General features: G+C 32.9%; 1 protein-coding gene, 1 long non-coding RNA gene and 1 pseudogene across 3 annotated transcripts; 2 read left to right on the top strand and 1 right to left on the bottom strand.

Moving 5' to 3' along the window:
• Positions 1–480: 480 nt before the first annotated feature.
• On the top strand, positions 481–2,150 carry LOC120168158 (annotated as a pseudogene).
• Positions 2,151–3,743: 1,593 nt separating this feature from the next.
• Positions 3,744–7,227, bottom strand: LOC120168192 (putative MO25-like protein At5g47540). 2 transcript variants are annotated; one of them, XM_039176994.1, is made up of 11 exons: positions 6,875–7,227; positions 6,402–6,563; positions 6,204–6,322; positions 6,051–6,125; positions 5,752–5,845; positions 5,416–5,475; positions 5,022–5,090; positions 4,504–4,602; positions 4,128–4,172; positions 3,922–4,024; positions 3,744–3,838 (listed from the first exon to the last, which is right to left on the bottom strand). In XM_039176994.1, the coding sequence occupies exons 1-11, from the start codon at positions 6,992–6,994 to the stop codon at positions 3,774–3,776; spliced, it is 1,011 nt and encodes a 336-aa protein (XP_039032925.1). In that variant the 5' UTR covers positions 6,995–7,227; the 3' UTR covers positions 3,744–3,773. The 2 variants fall into 2 exon arrangements, with proteins under 2 accessions (XP_039032925.1, XP_039032926.1); XM_039176995.1 differs by lacking the exon at positions 4,128–4,172.
• Positions 7,227–14,461, top strand: LOC120168193. The gene is made up of 3 exons (XR_005520103.1): positions 7,227–7,366; positions 12,785–12,790; positions 14,450–14,461. It is a non-coding gene; the product is annotated as an uncharacterized LOC120168193 (long non-coding RNA).
• Positions 14,462–14,857: the final 396 nt, after the last annotated feature.

Below are 14,857 nucleotides of genomic sequence, written 5' to 3'. Positions count from 1 at the left end.
GTGGTCATACATGTCTTCGACACGTCTGCGCAAATACTATCTTTTTAGAGAAAATTCTTAAGAAACAAATACAATACCACCAGTCGTTGCGATTTTGGACTATCGCAACGAACTTGGAGACTATCGCAACGAATTTGTAAACTTGGACTATCGCAACGAATTTGGAATAAATCGCAAAGCAAACTTGGATTATCGCAACGAATTTGGAAAATCGCAACGCGAACTTGGACTATCGCAATGCGAATATGTAAATCGCAATGCGATAGTCGAAGTTCGCGTTGCGAATCTGGAAACTGATTTGCGATACCTGAGATTGCATTACGAATTAGCGATCACATTGCAATTTTGTTGGTCATTTTGGCAAATCCCAAAAAAGTTGGTTAAAATCGTATATTATAAAGCATTTTTGATCACTGAGGTTATTTTCTCTTATGTTGGATTCCAGGAGTTATATCGGGTGCTCTACTTTATATGACTTCAATGAAGTTGACAAGAAGACATGGCTACAGGTTAGGACCGGTTTTCGTTGGTTTAGGAGTGGGAATGGCTTCTATGACCATACCTCTTTACATTTCGGTAGCTTCCCCCTGCTAGAATCCGAGGTGCACTTGTTAGCACGAAACGGCTTGCTTATTACAACAGGCCAGTTTCTGGCTTGCGTAGTCAATCTCGCTTTCACTCGTGTATGTCATAAAGAACATTATAGTTCGAAATTTATCATCTCTTATTGTCTCAAGTTCTAGTATAGGGAAGTTGGAGTCAACTTCCTCTCCAATTACAACCAATTTTTATTGTGTTTGACTCCAGGAACCTGGCGTTGGATGCTTGGTGTAGCTGGACTCCCTGCCCAGGTTCAGTTTATGTTGATGCTGACACTTCCCGAGTCTCCTAGATGGCTTTACAGACAGGTTAAAATCTTGTCCGATTGATGTTTATGAGGCAATAATGATGATGATGATTGTTTATTATGTTCCCTTCAGAACAAGGTGCAAGAGGCCAAGGCCATACTGCAAAAGATCTATTCTGGTGACGAAGTTAACAAGGAGATAAATACTTTGAGAATCTCTGTGGAAACTGAGAAGGCTGACGAGCAAGAGATTGGGGACTCTATGAAGCAAAAGTTGAAGGGTGCTTTTGGAAATGTTGTAGTCCGAAGGGGGTTGTATGCTGGAGTGACAGTCAGGTGGCTCAGCAATTCTCAGGCATCAACACGGTGATGTATTACAGCCCAGTGATAGTTCAGTTGCGGGGTTTGCATCGAACAAGACGGCGATGACACTTTCTCTGGTCACTTCGGGTCTTAATGCTCTTGGGGTCTGTGGCGAGCATGTTTTTTGTTGACAGAACCGGCAGGAGGTAGATGATGCTCATTTCAATGGTGGGTATCATCGTATGCCTCGCAGGGTTGTCCGCAGTGTTCTGGCAGGCTCCTCTCCACGCTCCCATGATTAACCCGTCGGAATCCACGTTATTTGTTCTAAATGCTACATGACCCAGCTATACGTCAGCTGCTAACCCAGCATCATGGAACTGCATGTCTTGCCTGAAAGCTGAATGCGGTTTCTGTGATAATAAAGCCAATCAAGTAAGCATATTTTACCACTCCAATTCTTTTACACTCATTAAAAATCCTGTGTCATATTCATATTCACTTGGATTGTTGCTCTTTCAGCTTTTTCCAGGAACTTGCCTGGCAGCGACTACAGAGCTGAAAGATGCATGTCGGGGGGGGGGGGGAATCGTGCTTGGTTCGAGTGGGTTGCCCGAGCAAAATAGGGTTCGTTGCAATCATACTTCTAGGGTTGTACATCATTTGCTTCTCCCCTGGCATGGGAACTGTGCCATGGATTGTCAACTCTGAGATTTACCCACTCAAGTATAGAGGTTTGGGTTGGGGAATAGCTGTCATGTCCAACTGGATCTCCAATCTCATTGTCAGCGAGACTTTCTTGACCTTAACCAAAGCTATTGGTTCGCCTGGCACCTTCATCCTCTTTTCTGGGTTTTGTGCGACTGGCTTTATTTGTATCTACGCGTTTGTGCCTGAAACTAAAGGATTTCCGTTCGAGGAGGTTGAGAAGATGCTAGAGACTGGTTACAGGCCCAAAGAATTTAGGAGAAAGTCGAGGGGTAGCCCCACGCCTGCTTAGTTCCTCGGCCTTGGCCTTCAATATAAATTAGCTTGTTTAAGTATTGTAATTCCACCCGATATCCCAATTTCGGTTTTACTTTTACTGTCCATTGATAACCTTATAAATGTTGTACAAGAAATCTTATTAATGAAAATATTTCTTGATATTTACTCCCACAAACGGTTTTTGGTTTATAATTCATATGTTGCACCGTTTTCTTTTGCATATTCTATATAATGAAGTCTCCACAAGGTACGGAATGACAAAACACACTTGCTCTGCCAGCTAAATAATAGAAGAAGAGCTTTCAGCCTGCCAAATTAACATTCAACGAATACATCAATTGTCGATATGAAGAAAACATTACTTGATGTTCAACGTATAAATGCATACGATGCAAAACTAAGCATTTTACATGAGATAGATGTTGCATTTTATGGTGTAGATAACAATGTTTAATCAACAAAGTAATTCAATCAACTATAACCATCTCTTGCTCTGCTCTGCCTTGCCCAACACGGCTTATAAAGGGTTGTTAGTGCATCTGTCTTGCATATGCTGGATCCGTTGATAAGAAGGGATACCAAAGGTGGTATAATCGCCCCCACATGCTCCGACTGAGGTCTTGTTTTCTTCTATCAAAGAAATGAACCTCGCCGGCTTTTCTTAGCTGCATCGACTTCAGTGGCCAAGAACTCTTCAACACAACCTGAACTCCAAAGAATTTACAGAAACAACTAAATAAAACAAGAAAAAATATCAGCCGCGTTAGATCATCTGGTAAGAGTAAGCGTTAGGAAAATTGATGGATGATTTTGGGAGCATGTCGGGTAGCAAAAAGAGACCATGAGTTTTGAGTTCACATAACACAATAATGCTACCAGAGAAACAAAATGCCCCTGGATTTCCTTAGAATTTTCTTCTCTCTAGTTTTCTCACGCTCTAGGTTTGTTGCCATCCACGTTTAAATGCCATCCGCTAAGCATTCCTTCCTAACGTGGGGGACTTGCACAGCAATTTGCAGTTGAAATATAGCAATAGTAGCAAACCAGATACACTTCTTTATCCAATCTAAATTTGCATTCAGTAAGTTAAAGAAATTAAAATAATAAATCTTACAGAAGAAAAGAAGATAATGAATTCAGGTGTCTATATTTGTATTCATTATTTGTGAACTCAGATAATAAATACATATTTAAATATGTTATTAATAAAAGTAATGCAAAATCAAATAATAAATATAAATACTTTGAATCTATTACGAATAATGAAGATTAATATTCAAATCTGATGTGGAAACTTAGAAAGTTGAAGGTTATTCTAGTCTAGTCTCTAAGTCCAGTTGTGTCCTTGTCATAAGAAGATCCATGGAATATGGCAATGTGCAGCCTATTCGTCCTTTTCCTTCCACAGACAAGACGCTAATGTACCCATCCATCCAATTCGGAACCACTGAGAATTACAGATAACGACGAAGAAAGATTTAATAATAAGAACCAGATACATATATATATATATATATTGCACACAGGTCCTAAAAGGACAACAACGATATGTGAATCACAGTCAACTGTTTTAATAACATTCAAACCAAAAATAACAAGAATATAATGTATTAGAGCTAACTATGCTGGGCCGTTCCTAAAGATTAAGGGCGGCAATTTCTTTCACAACTTGAGCCTTGTCTGCCTCAAACTGTTCGTCAGCTGCAAGACATTCAACCGGAAAGATAAATAAAATGCCAAACATGTAAACTTACATGGAAAAAGGTTTTGTTACCGTAGTGTACCTTTATCAGGTTTGAAGTCAGCAAACAAACGTAAAAGCTTGCTTTTATTTGCAACCAGTATGCTAACAACATCTGGAGGCTTGTTCTGATTTGCAGCAAACAACTGTAGAAACATACAAAGATATATAACCAAAGAAAATGGAGAGCCATTTCATGTTTCATATTACTATCTAAGTGATCCAAGGGGGGAAAAATTAACACAACACCTTGAAAACATGAAAAGCTTCTAATTGGATGCTCTTGCTTGATTCCTGCAGAAAAGGATTTCACTATTTAGTGTTTGACTTCTGTGTCTGTGTTTTAATACTTGAACAAGGAAAATCTATGTGGTTGCAGCTACTGTGCTGGTAATATCAACAGTCCAGTACTAAACTTCAACCCTAAACCCATAAACTAAATGAATAACAATATTTCCAGACGTAGGCCTATCATTCTTGACTATAGTCAGTGGCAACTAAAGCTTCATGTTGAAATAGTATGTTGTTAGAGTAAAATAAACCAACTAACCACGACATCAAACATCAGAAAAATAACATTCGAATAATCAAACATGAAATAAAGAAATCTGGGGAAGTATCTTACCTTTAGAAGATTCATAAGAATCCTTAAATTATCCCTTGAGCTCACATATCTGGTCATGACAGCAGAATTTGAGCGGTCCAACAAAATATCCCCCAATAACTGTAACATAAGAAGAGAATAGAGGAAAACAATATATAAAATGTCTCCTAAGCCACAAAAAGTTAAGCAGCAAGTGACACTGCCACATCTTATTTCAACAATTTTAAAATAAAAGAGCTATCATACTACCATGATTTTGACATTTTAAAAACGGTACTTCAATTGGATTGAGTTGTGATCAAATCTAACGCAACACTTCGAGAGATTCTTCTCTTAACAAATTATTGATGTTTCAGGTCCTAGAAGTGTGAAACATTTTCTACTCCATGTACTTCTCAAAACTCATATTTTCAGCTTGAAATCAGAAAACAAACCCTTTTAACTGATATGAACTCAAGCATGTTTAAAAGCACCCGGCTTTCATTTTGATTGAAAATGAACCACTTAAACGCATGCTGTTTCTTTCTCAAGTGTCATACCTTAATAGCTTGTCTTCTCGTAATGTAGTTGGTAGATTCTAGCAGCTTTGAGTTATATTCTGCAAAAAACTGAAACCAAAAACAAGCTCTTTATTGAACTCTAGTCAATGAAAACTTTCAACATAAAAAGAGGCATGAAGAATAAATTCAGAGACTATTGATATAGCTATTGTACCATCATTACAGTTTACAATCATGTGATAAAAATATCTAATCAAACATGACAAAGCAAATAAAATAATTCTAACTGACAATTTAACGCTGACAGAACCGGGGAGAGAAAAAAAGATACTGATACTTCTGAGCTGAACTAATTATTTAGTTACCATGATAAGTATTTAACATCAAAACTTCACAATTTATAGTTTGACAATAATAAAGGAGTAGAACTCACCCAGTCATAGTTCTTGGAAAGAAACTCAGCTATAGTGGACTTATGCCTTGTCAGAAGCTCCTGTAAGAAAATGAGATATTACATGACAGTAACAATTGGCAGTAGCCACGTAAAGCACTCGATGAAAGAAAAGCAGGATTGACTCAACATCAAACAACTATGTTTTTCTTTTTTTAATGCTAAAATTGCAAAGCAAATCTTGCCCCTACTTTAAAAATTACAGCAAACAGCAAGTAGTTCTGAAACTAGATTCCACTGATAAATACAGATTCAGAAGTGAAACAGTAAGAGACTAACAAAAAAATTGTGTTTGAGAGGGGGTATTCAAATTTCAACCTTAAAAGTTGCGGCAGCATCAGCAGCAATGTCGAAATTTGGAAGTTGTATATAGTCAAAAAACTTCTTCATGTGTTCAGATTCCAAAACATACCTGTAAATCAGACAAACATGACATATATAGACAGCAATATATCAAGAGAAAATTTGTTACAAAATGGAGATAGATAAAAGGTAAATAACAGGCAAGAGTGCCTCTTAAGTGCAACACCAAGAGGAATGACTTGGGTTCTCCATTTAGATTCACTAAAAGGATGAGAAGCTAAATCTTGAAGAAATAATTGGACCCCTATGCTTACCTTGCAATAGTCTGATGACGTATGCATTCTCTCAACATTGCACCATAATGTAAAGCCATGTCTGTGTTCTCATAACTGAGAAATAACATCTAAGAATCAGAATGGTGAAATGGTAATCATAACTTCTACAAACCGTTTTTGATTGCCACTTACCCTGCTATTAAAATATCCATAAGATCTATGTTGGCCTCCAAATAATCAGAAGCAATCAACCGCGACTGCACTTGCTGCCTTTGCAAATTTGCAACAACTTGAGTTGCATCTTTCCTCGCCTGTAAAGGAAGGTACTTGTCAAATTATCATAGAAGCAACGATTAGGATAAACTAACAGTCCATTGGTGTTACCGTTACCTCCAAATTCAATTTAGGAAGACAAGTGATCAAGAGCCGTAGCGTGTTCTCTCTAAAGAACTCCTGAGTTAATTGCGCACAAGCTTCAGAGACTGGCTCGGATTCACTATTTCCATAAAGAATACACTTCAACTCCCTTATGTTTTTACATAATTCTGCCATCTGAATCAAAATTACGAACAAATGTTAGGATTAGAGTTCGAGGCTGAAACCATGCTACTTTCAGTCGATCAATCAACATCTCAAGCTCTGAAAATCCACACCGAATATTAGCCACATAAAAGAAATTGGCAAACATTTAATTCGCGTGGTAACTAAAATCCCTAGCTCCAGTTATTTTAACTCATGTCGGACCCAAAATTCGAAAACATTTAGATTCCAAAAAAAAGGAGGAAAAAAGGTACAGCCAGATCGACAAAGAAAAAATCGAAATAATTAATGTGCTAAAATTAAAGATGCTTGATGAAGAGAACCTTCTCTTCGCGCTTGGATTCACGGCTATCGGGGGAGCGATCAGCATAGATGAGGAGATCACGCGTTTGCCGCACGATGTCAACGGGAGTTCGCGGCTTTGATTTGAAGAGGCCCTTCATGTTGGTAGGCGATGACTCGTCGCAGATGTTTGCGGTAGTGGCGGTGTTTGGCGGCGCAGCTGGTTGCGAGAGCCTCTGAGAAACGGCTCTGCTAAACGGCTCTGCTAGCCGCACCGCCTTGCTTCGATATACAGATTCCTATTCTTTCAACAAAAAGTCACTCAGTTTATTACGTTGGATTATGTTTTTCTTTTCTTTTCACAGTGATGAATGATGGTGCGTTTGGCTTTTGTTCCCGGTGTTTTCCGCGATTTGGTTATTGTGATTGACTGCTATTTCATCCAACGGCTGCCGTTGAATTTGCTTGCACATGAATCACTCACGCTAACTGTTGGTTGGTCGGTTACTCATTGCCGATTTGCCATTGTTTTAGTTTGGGTTCAGCTCAGCTCAGCCCAGCCGTGTGTTTAGTGCTCTTCGCTTGCGGACCGACATAGGATTACACAACATCACAGATTCAGTAGGACCAATAACATATTGACACGTTAACCAATTCGAGTAAAAAGTGGGGTGTGGCTTTACTACAGGTTTTTTCAGTTTGGATCAAAAATTTTCAAAGGAGAAGTTGACTTTCTAATTTCCACAGAAATTAATTAGGTATTTTTACTATAATTTTTACAAGTTCAGATGAATAATGCTTTTGTTATTGCTTCATGGATAAGGATACATCCACAACAGAAAATTTAAATTTAAATTGATTTTTATTACTGTTTTTAATAAAGTAATATTTAAAATTTACAAATTATATATACAAAAAATTTTATTTATCCAACATTGAATTATAATTGATGTATTTATTTCTTAAATTTGCATATTGATATCGATATTAATTTTTTTGTTACAAAATCAATATTAATTTTGTATATATAAAATTAAATTAAAATTAAAATTTTATGTATATAATTAATTTTGATAAAAATATGATTAATTTTTTTTTTATTTTATCAATGTTTAAAATAATAATTATTTTTTATTAATCTGGAATAAATATAAGATAATATATGATCAAATAACTCTTAATCATTTGACATTAATCGTTCCTAAATTTATTTTAAGATTTTTCATGTCTATACACTTGCAAATATTTAAATAAGGTTTTTTAAGATTATATGAGAGAGAAAATTTGTGTGGATTAATATGCATGTGTCGCAATAATTATGATTTATGTAATTTTTTATAATCTATTTTTTATATAGTAAAATTTCTTTATCTTCATATTTTTTTCATTTAGAATTTTTTATGTAAGTTTATATTATTATTTTATAATTTTATTTATCTACCTATAATAATTTTTTCGATCTTGTAACAGGAAAACAGTTAAGTAGAGAATCAATGACTGAATCATTGAGGGTTGAGGGTGTACACGTGCCCACCTTAAATTTTGAATTTTCTTCGATAAATTTGTTGGATTAAAATCCATATTTGTGGGCACATATATGTATAATGTACAATGCTATCATAAAGTATGACACAAATTTAAGTGACTAATTATGTTACATGTTCTATATGTATTAAAGTGTAATGGAATCCGAGTATAGATACCATAAGTTGTGTTTATAATTTGATGAGAGACATAATTATAAATATTAAAAAAATTGACCTAATATTCAATCTATATAAAAATGTAGTGGTCCCCAAGAAATAGGTTAACTTGTATTGCTCTTATCCCATCAGAGAGTTTTTACGGGAAGAGCAAACATATCTTCTTGGAAGATCACAACTAGAGAAAGATTCAAAGATCTCAAGCTTCTGAAGCTTCTGGGTAATATCAATTAATTCAGGTACGCTTCCGTAAATCTAGTATTTCTTGTTCTAGATGGTATGACATGATTATATCCTAGTTTGTTTTCATATATATTATAGTTTGGTTTTAACAAGTGGTAATTAACATAATCACATGTACAACTTTGATAATAAGCGTGTGATAATTATTCGATTTAACGTGTGAGTAATAAATCGACCCAAAAAAAGATTTTTGCTTGACATGTTCTTATTATCAATGTTTGGTTACCACATCAAATATCACTTAAAGTGAATATTTTGTCTAAAAAGGAAATATTAAGAAGTATTTGATATCTTGAGATAAGGTTTATGTATATTCAAATTTAATATTATTTTGGTTATCTTTTACTTAAAAGATAAATTAAGAGAAATTGATTGGTTGACAACATTTTTATGGTTTTATATATATTGTTAATGCAATATATGTATATTCAATTCGATTTTTCAGTTTTGGTTATTGGTTATTATAATATATATTTTGAAATAAATTCGTTCATATTTTGGCTAAGTCTAATATTTTAATAGACTTGTTGAAACAAAATTTCGCCAAAGTGACATCTTTTGTATAGACTGATTTATTTGAAATGTCAAGATGATTATGTATTTCTTGTGATTCATGCATTTATTAATTGGTCCAAATGAAAGTTAATATTTGGTTGGATTACAAGCAACACTTGTCGTAATAACATGTGACAATTATAAGGTATTTATTTTATGTGAGCATTACATTAGTCCAAAGATTAGTCTTTTGTTCGACATATCTTATTGTCTATGTTTGATTACTACAACAAGAGTATCGTTTACTGTTAATATTAATGTCCAAAGACTTGATATTGATGTAGTGTTTGGTATCTTGTGATGGAAATTAATTATTATTTTGAATTTATTTGTTTACTTAAGATGCGAGCTTCAGTTTTATTTATGTTTTGTTCTATATTCAGCTAATTATTTATTTATTGCTAACACAATATCTGCTATTGTACATTTTTTGTTCATGCTTAAGAAAACGAATCTAAAAAAAATGAGAAAATGCACTTTCACAAGGTTTTGGTTGTACGAACAAAGACTATGCACTAAGGAAAGAACAATTTCCACCTCTCATGGGGGATAACATCCTTAATTGGATTTTGAGAGGTGAAATTTGTTCAAATTCCATGAATTTAATGGTCATGAAGCACAATATTTTAGAAGTATTTAGAGTCACATAATCTGAAAAGATTACTTAGGTCAATAGTTTCCTAAACGAAATTGAGAAATGTTTTCCCAAAAATAATAAGGTTTAAATGACATCACTTTTGTCTCTTTGATGTCTATAAATTATACATGTCAAGGAAATGTGAGGGAGTACATTATGAATATGTTTCATATTGCTTTAAGACTTAAGCCACTTAAGATCGAGTTTTTTTTTACATAATTAATTGCTCTTGTAATTTTAGTATCGCTTCCTATTAAGTTTAATCAACTTAAAGGGAGAAATAAACTCTGAATGAGCTCATTTTCATTGTGTGAAAGAGGAAGAAAGATTGAAGCATAATAAGTTTTAAAATACTCATTTGAAAAGTGCATATAAAGATAAGGGAAAAAATAAAATCAGAATGTAGTTGTTAAGGATCCAGCTCAAAAGAGACAACAATGTAATACCCCCAAAATTTAGATAATGATCAAAATGCAAATTTTGAAAGTTTGATGGTCAAACTAGAAAATTAGGAAAAGTTTAAGGAATTAAGTGGTAATTTTCCCAAAAATAATTTTATTTCATAAATGGATTTATTTAGTGACTAAATTATAAATTTGTTAAAGTTTGGTAACCAAAGTATAGACTTTGAAAAGTTTAGGGACCAAAATGTAATATTAAAAAGTTACATATGGGTCACGAAAATAAGTAATTAAAAATATTATTTTCACATTTTTAAAATGTTGGAAAATAATATTTAATGGTTTAATTTCATGTTTGATTTGAATTGTTTGATTAAAGTGACTGAATTGCAATTTTTAGAAAATTACAAAGGCAAATCGGTAAACTAAGATATAATTTGTTCATATTTGACTTATGGATGAAGTTAAGGTTTAGATGATATGATTTGAATGATGATAAGGATAAATATCTTGGTTTAATTGTGATTATGAAGTTTTATTAAGGGTAAATTGGTATTTTCCAAGTTAATGAATTAAATATTATTTTAAAAGATGATAAATATGATATCAATCTAAAATATCATGCTAAATGTTCATCTTCTCCAGCATCTTCACGTGAGAAAGCTTCCAAGGTAAGAAAAATATTTTATTTTCAATTTTTGAGCTAATTCCTTTGGAATTGGAGTTATGTCGTGAAATAGGAAAGTGATCTACGAGAAAAACGCTATCATTTGGTACCAATGTTACTTTCTAATCTTGCTGGATTTCAAAGATCCCAAATCCAAGGATTTGTGTTCACATAAGGGATCATGAAATTGATGATGAATCTTGATGTTTTTTAGGTTGTAGATTCATTTTCAAGCTTGATTGATAGTTATAACATGTTCAATCTTCTTATAATAATTTTTAAAAATTCGGCCAAAAGAATAACTTTGTAGAACTTTGTGTTCTGATGAGAATTGATAAAGGATTTGATTATAGATATGTTATAAGGTGATTGAAAGACCTAGTTTTTTTTATCTTTAAACCATTAGGCTTTGGTCTTAAAGGATGAGAAAATTATGGAAAAATTATATAAGGTCTGGAAATGATATAGGAAGTATTCTACAGGCCTTAGAAAATTTGGAGACCATTTTGTAATTTTCAAAAAGTTGAGGGACCAATTCATAATTTTGGAAAAAGTTGATAATGGTTGTATAATTGTCTAATAGTTGATGTACTATGCTGGAAATTTCTCTTTTGGGATTGAAATGTGTGTTTAGATGTGAAATATGACTATTTTAAAAGTTTGAAAAGATTAGTGATTTAAGTACAACAATTGCATAGTTGGGGTACTTAAATGTAATTATGCTTTTGTAAAAGAATTTGAATAGTGATAAATTCAATGCTGGAATTTTTGATATTAAGAATCTAAGTGATAAAATGGTGAAGAATCGTTTTGAGTAAATTGGAAAAGTTGGTTCCAATGTTAAAAGGAATTATTAAGTGTTAAATATTTTGATAGAAAATGAGTTTCAAGTATATTATGGAGTTATTTTTTGATATGTTTATGTTAGTAAAATACTAACATATGTATCATTATGAATTTGTGATTTATACAGATTGTGATTAATTTGCGATTGAAGCAAGTCAAGTATAAAAAAGGGTTTATTGTGGAACATAGTGAAGTACATATATTGGATATATAAAGTGTCAAGGTGAGTGCAATACATGCATGACATTATACATGGATGTTTTATACATCATCAGGAAGACTTGCGATAAGTCTACCTTGTTTATATCAGCATGATATTATGTCATATTTTTTATAAATTGACATGACATTGATCTGTCACAATATGAAATTATAATGCATTGATCATGGAAAATGTGATATTTTACCATGAATGTTTTTGGCTATGAATTACCCAATGTTAAATTATGATATTATGTCATTTTTATAAATTGAAATGACATTGATAATGCATGATATTTTACCATGAATGTTTTCGGGTATGTATGCCCAATGTTAAATATATGGTTATATGATACCATGGATGAATGAAATAGACTGTATGCCTAAGTAAGTCATTGAGGGACAGGGTATAGTTGGCATGCCATAGAGTCCAGTAGCAGGCTGTATATTCGGGAATACACTAAAGGATACCTAGTGTATATGGTGGGCACGACCTTATGTGTCATATTCGGGACTGTACTTAAGGATACCTAGTACAGATGGTGGACACGACCTTATGTGTCATACTCAGGATTGCACTACTGTGCATATATTTGACTCGTGTACCCAGGGTCCTCAGGGTGTTATATTGGGCTATGGCTATTGTCTATTGTCTATGTACTATGGTTTATGGTTTATTGGTAAAATAAGTTTACGAGCTTATGGTATTTAATGGTAAGTATATTGATAAAATAAGCTTACGAGCTTATGGTATTAAATGGTAAGTATATTGGTAAAATAAGCTTACGAGCTTATGGGATTAAACGATAAGTAAATTGGTTAAATAAGTTTACGAGCTTATGGAATGAATGGTAAGTATATGGTAAAATATTGGATATGCATGTAACATGATCTTATGACATTTGTTTTGACATTGAAATTCATGCATGAATTGTATTGCACTGTTTAATGTTTTAAATTGCCTCACTAAGTATATACTTAACGTGTGATGATTTTCACGCGTAGGTAAAAAGCCAAGAATAGAGTAAAGAGTACAAGGAACTCCGAGCATCCAGAAATACACTACAATATCAGTAAGACGTCCTATGATGGAATTTTGACTTAGATAGTGGCATGTAATTATTAATATTCTATTTGAATTATTGTACAAATTTGGAAACAAAATGGTAATTTTATGAGTTTTGTATATATTGCTGAAATTACTGTAGCAGTGCATCGATACACATTTTTAATTTGATGTTTTTGTGCATCATTACATTGTTCACTGTTCACGGTACTGTTCACTATTCATAAAAAATATTTTGCCTTAAATTTGTTATAATGAAGCAAAATTCATATGATATGATATTTTTATAATATCATTTACCATTTTAAGAAAATAAATTTTAAATCACTCTTGAATTAGAAAATTGTTTTCGAAACATGGATGCCATTTATAATCTGTTTAGGTATAATTATACGGGTTACGGGTGTTACAAACAATATGTTATAAATGATTGTTCTCTCTTGAGATAATTTAGGGCATATGAGGAGAAATTGAATTCTACAATAGTAAGCAACTACTTTGGTTATTTTGAGCAATCTAGGGTTATAAGTTTTATGATCTCATAATTAAGGTGAGATCCATAACACTATATTTTAGGATATTGAGTTTGGAAGGAGAAATAAGGTTTGAGAAATTTATTTTGAGGAAGAATTGGATTATAACTCAATTCCTATTATTATTTTTGGTGATATCCATGTGTTCATACATGTCGTTAATCAAGAAGTGAATCTAGAAATCTCAACAAAGTTATTTTGAAACAACTCTCAGTTTAAGATTTGAAACTGTTATGGAGGAACAAACTCAACAACCTTAAAGAACAAGTGTCATTAGGAAGGTCCACGAGATGAGAGAAATATTATTTTAGATTATTATGTTTCTGCAAGAAATAAGGATAACAGTAGTATGATGAAAGATGATCTAATCAACTTTCGTCATGTCATCAAGAGATTATCTTGTTTGGTCTTAAGATGAATTTGATTGACAATTGTATATAATATAAGTTTAGTGGGTGTAAACCAAATGATATATCTTATTGCTAAAAGAAACAAATTTAGTCTTGATCATTGCCCTAAGAATGATTTTGAAACTAAGGAAATATTAAAGGTTCTTTATGCCTCAAAAGTAAATGAAGAGTTTAATGAATACTCAGATTTATATGCATTTGGATATAACGTATGATTTTAGAATATTAAGTAGATATTTAAGTAATTTGGGTATGAATCGTTGGATAGCAGTCAAATTGATTCATACAATACATCTAAGAACAAAAATGTTACATATTCACATATCGTATGTTTAGTAAGTAAGAGATCATCAGGTTTATGGGCTCCGACTTATTGAAATATGTATGGAAAATTTTGTCACATGAACTGCTAATTATGGATTGATAAGAAAGATCACTTAAGTTATTTTGTGACTATTAAGTTGCAGTCATTTTTTTCATATATAACATAAACATTTTAAGTATGAGCACATAGACATTATGTTTCTGGTTGTTAAAGAAATTTCAGAGTGATTATGTGTTTATAGAGCATGTTGGTACAAACTCATAACTGTGCGCTTACTAAAGAATTGTCACCTAAGGTCTTTCATGAGAACAATACTAATTTGGGTGTAATATCATTTAAGGATATTCAGTTTTAGTGAGAGTTTGTAATTTTTAATGCTCGTTTATGATAGACACAATTTCAGTTCGTTCAATTTAAGGCTATTTATGTTAAAGTTA

This window comes from Hibiscus syriacus, unplaced genomic scaffold (genome assembly GCF_006381635.1).
Source record: "Hibiscus syriacus cultivar Baekdansim isolate YM2019G1 unplaced genomic scaffold, ASM638163v2 tig00111715_pilon, whole genome shotgun sequence".
Lineage (NCBI taxonomy): Eukaryota > Viridiplantae > Streptophyta > Magnoliopsida > Malvales > Malvaceae > Hibiscus > Hibiscus syriacus.
The sequence above is the reverse complement of the archived record's forward strand: the minus strand, read 5'-3'. Positions and strand labels throughout refer to the sequence as shown.

Bases quoted from the DNA above. Each gene is read 5' to 3' on its own strand.
- LOC120168192 (XM_039176994.1), bottom strand. From the start codon at position 6,994: ATGAAGGGCCTCTTCAAATCAAAGCCGCGAACTCCCGTTGACATCGTG. The intron at 6,323-6,401 runs GTAACGGTAACA...CTTCCTTTACAG, and splicing joins TTCCTAAATTGAATTTGGAG to GCGAGGAAAGATGCAACTCA. The intron at 4,173-4,503 runs GTAAGATACTTC...CCTTTTCTGCAG, and splicing joins TTCTTATGAATCTTCTAAAG to GAATCAAGCAAGAGCATCCA.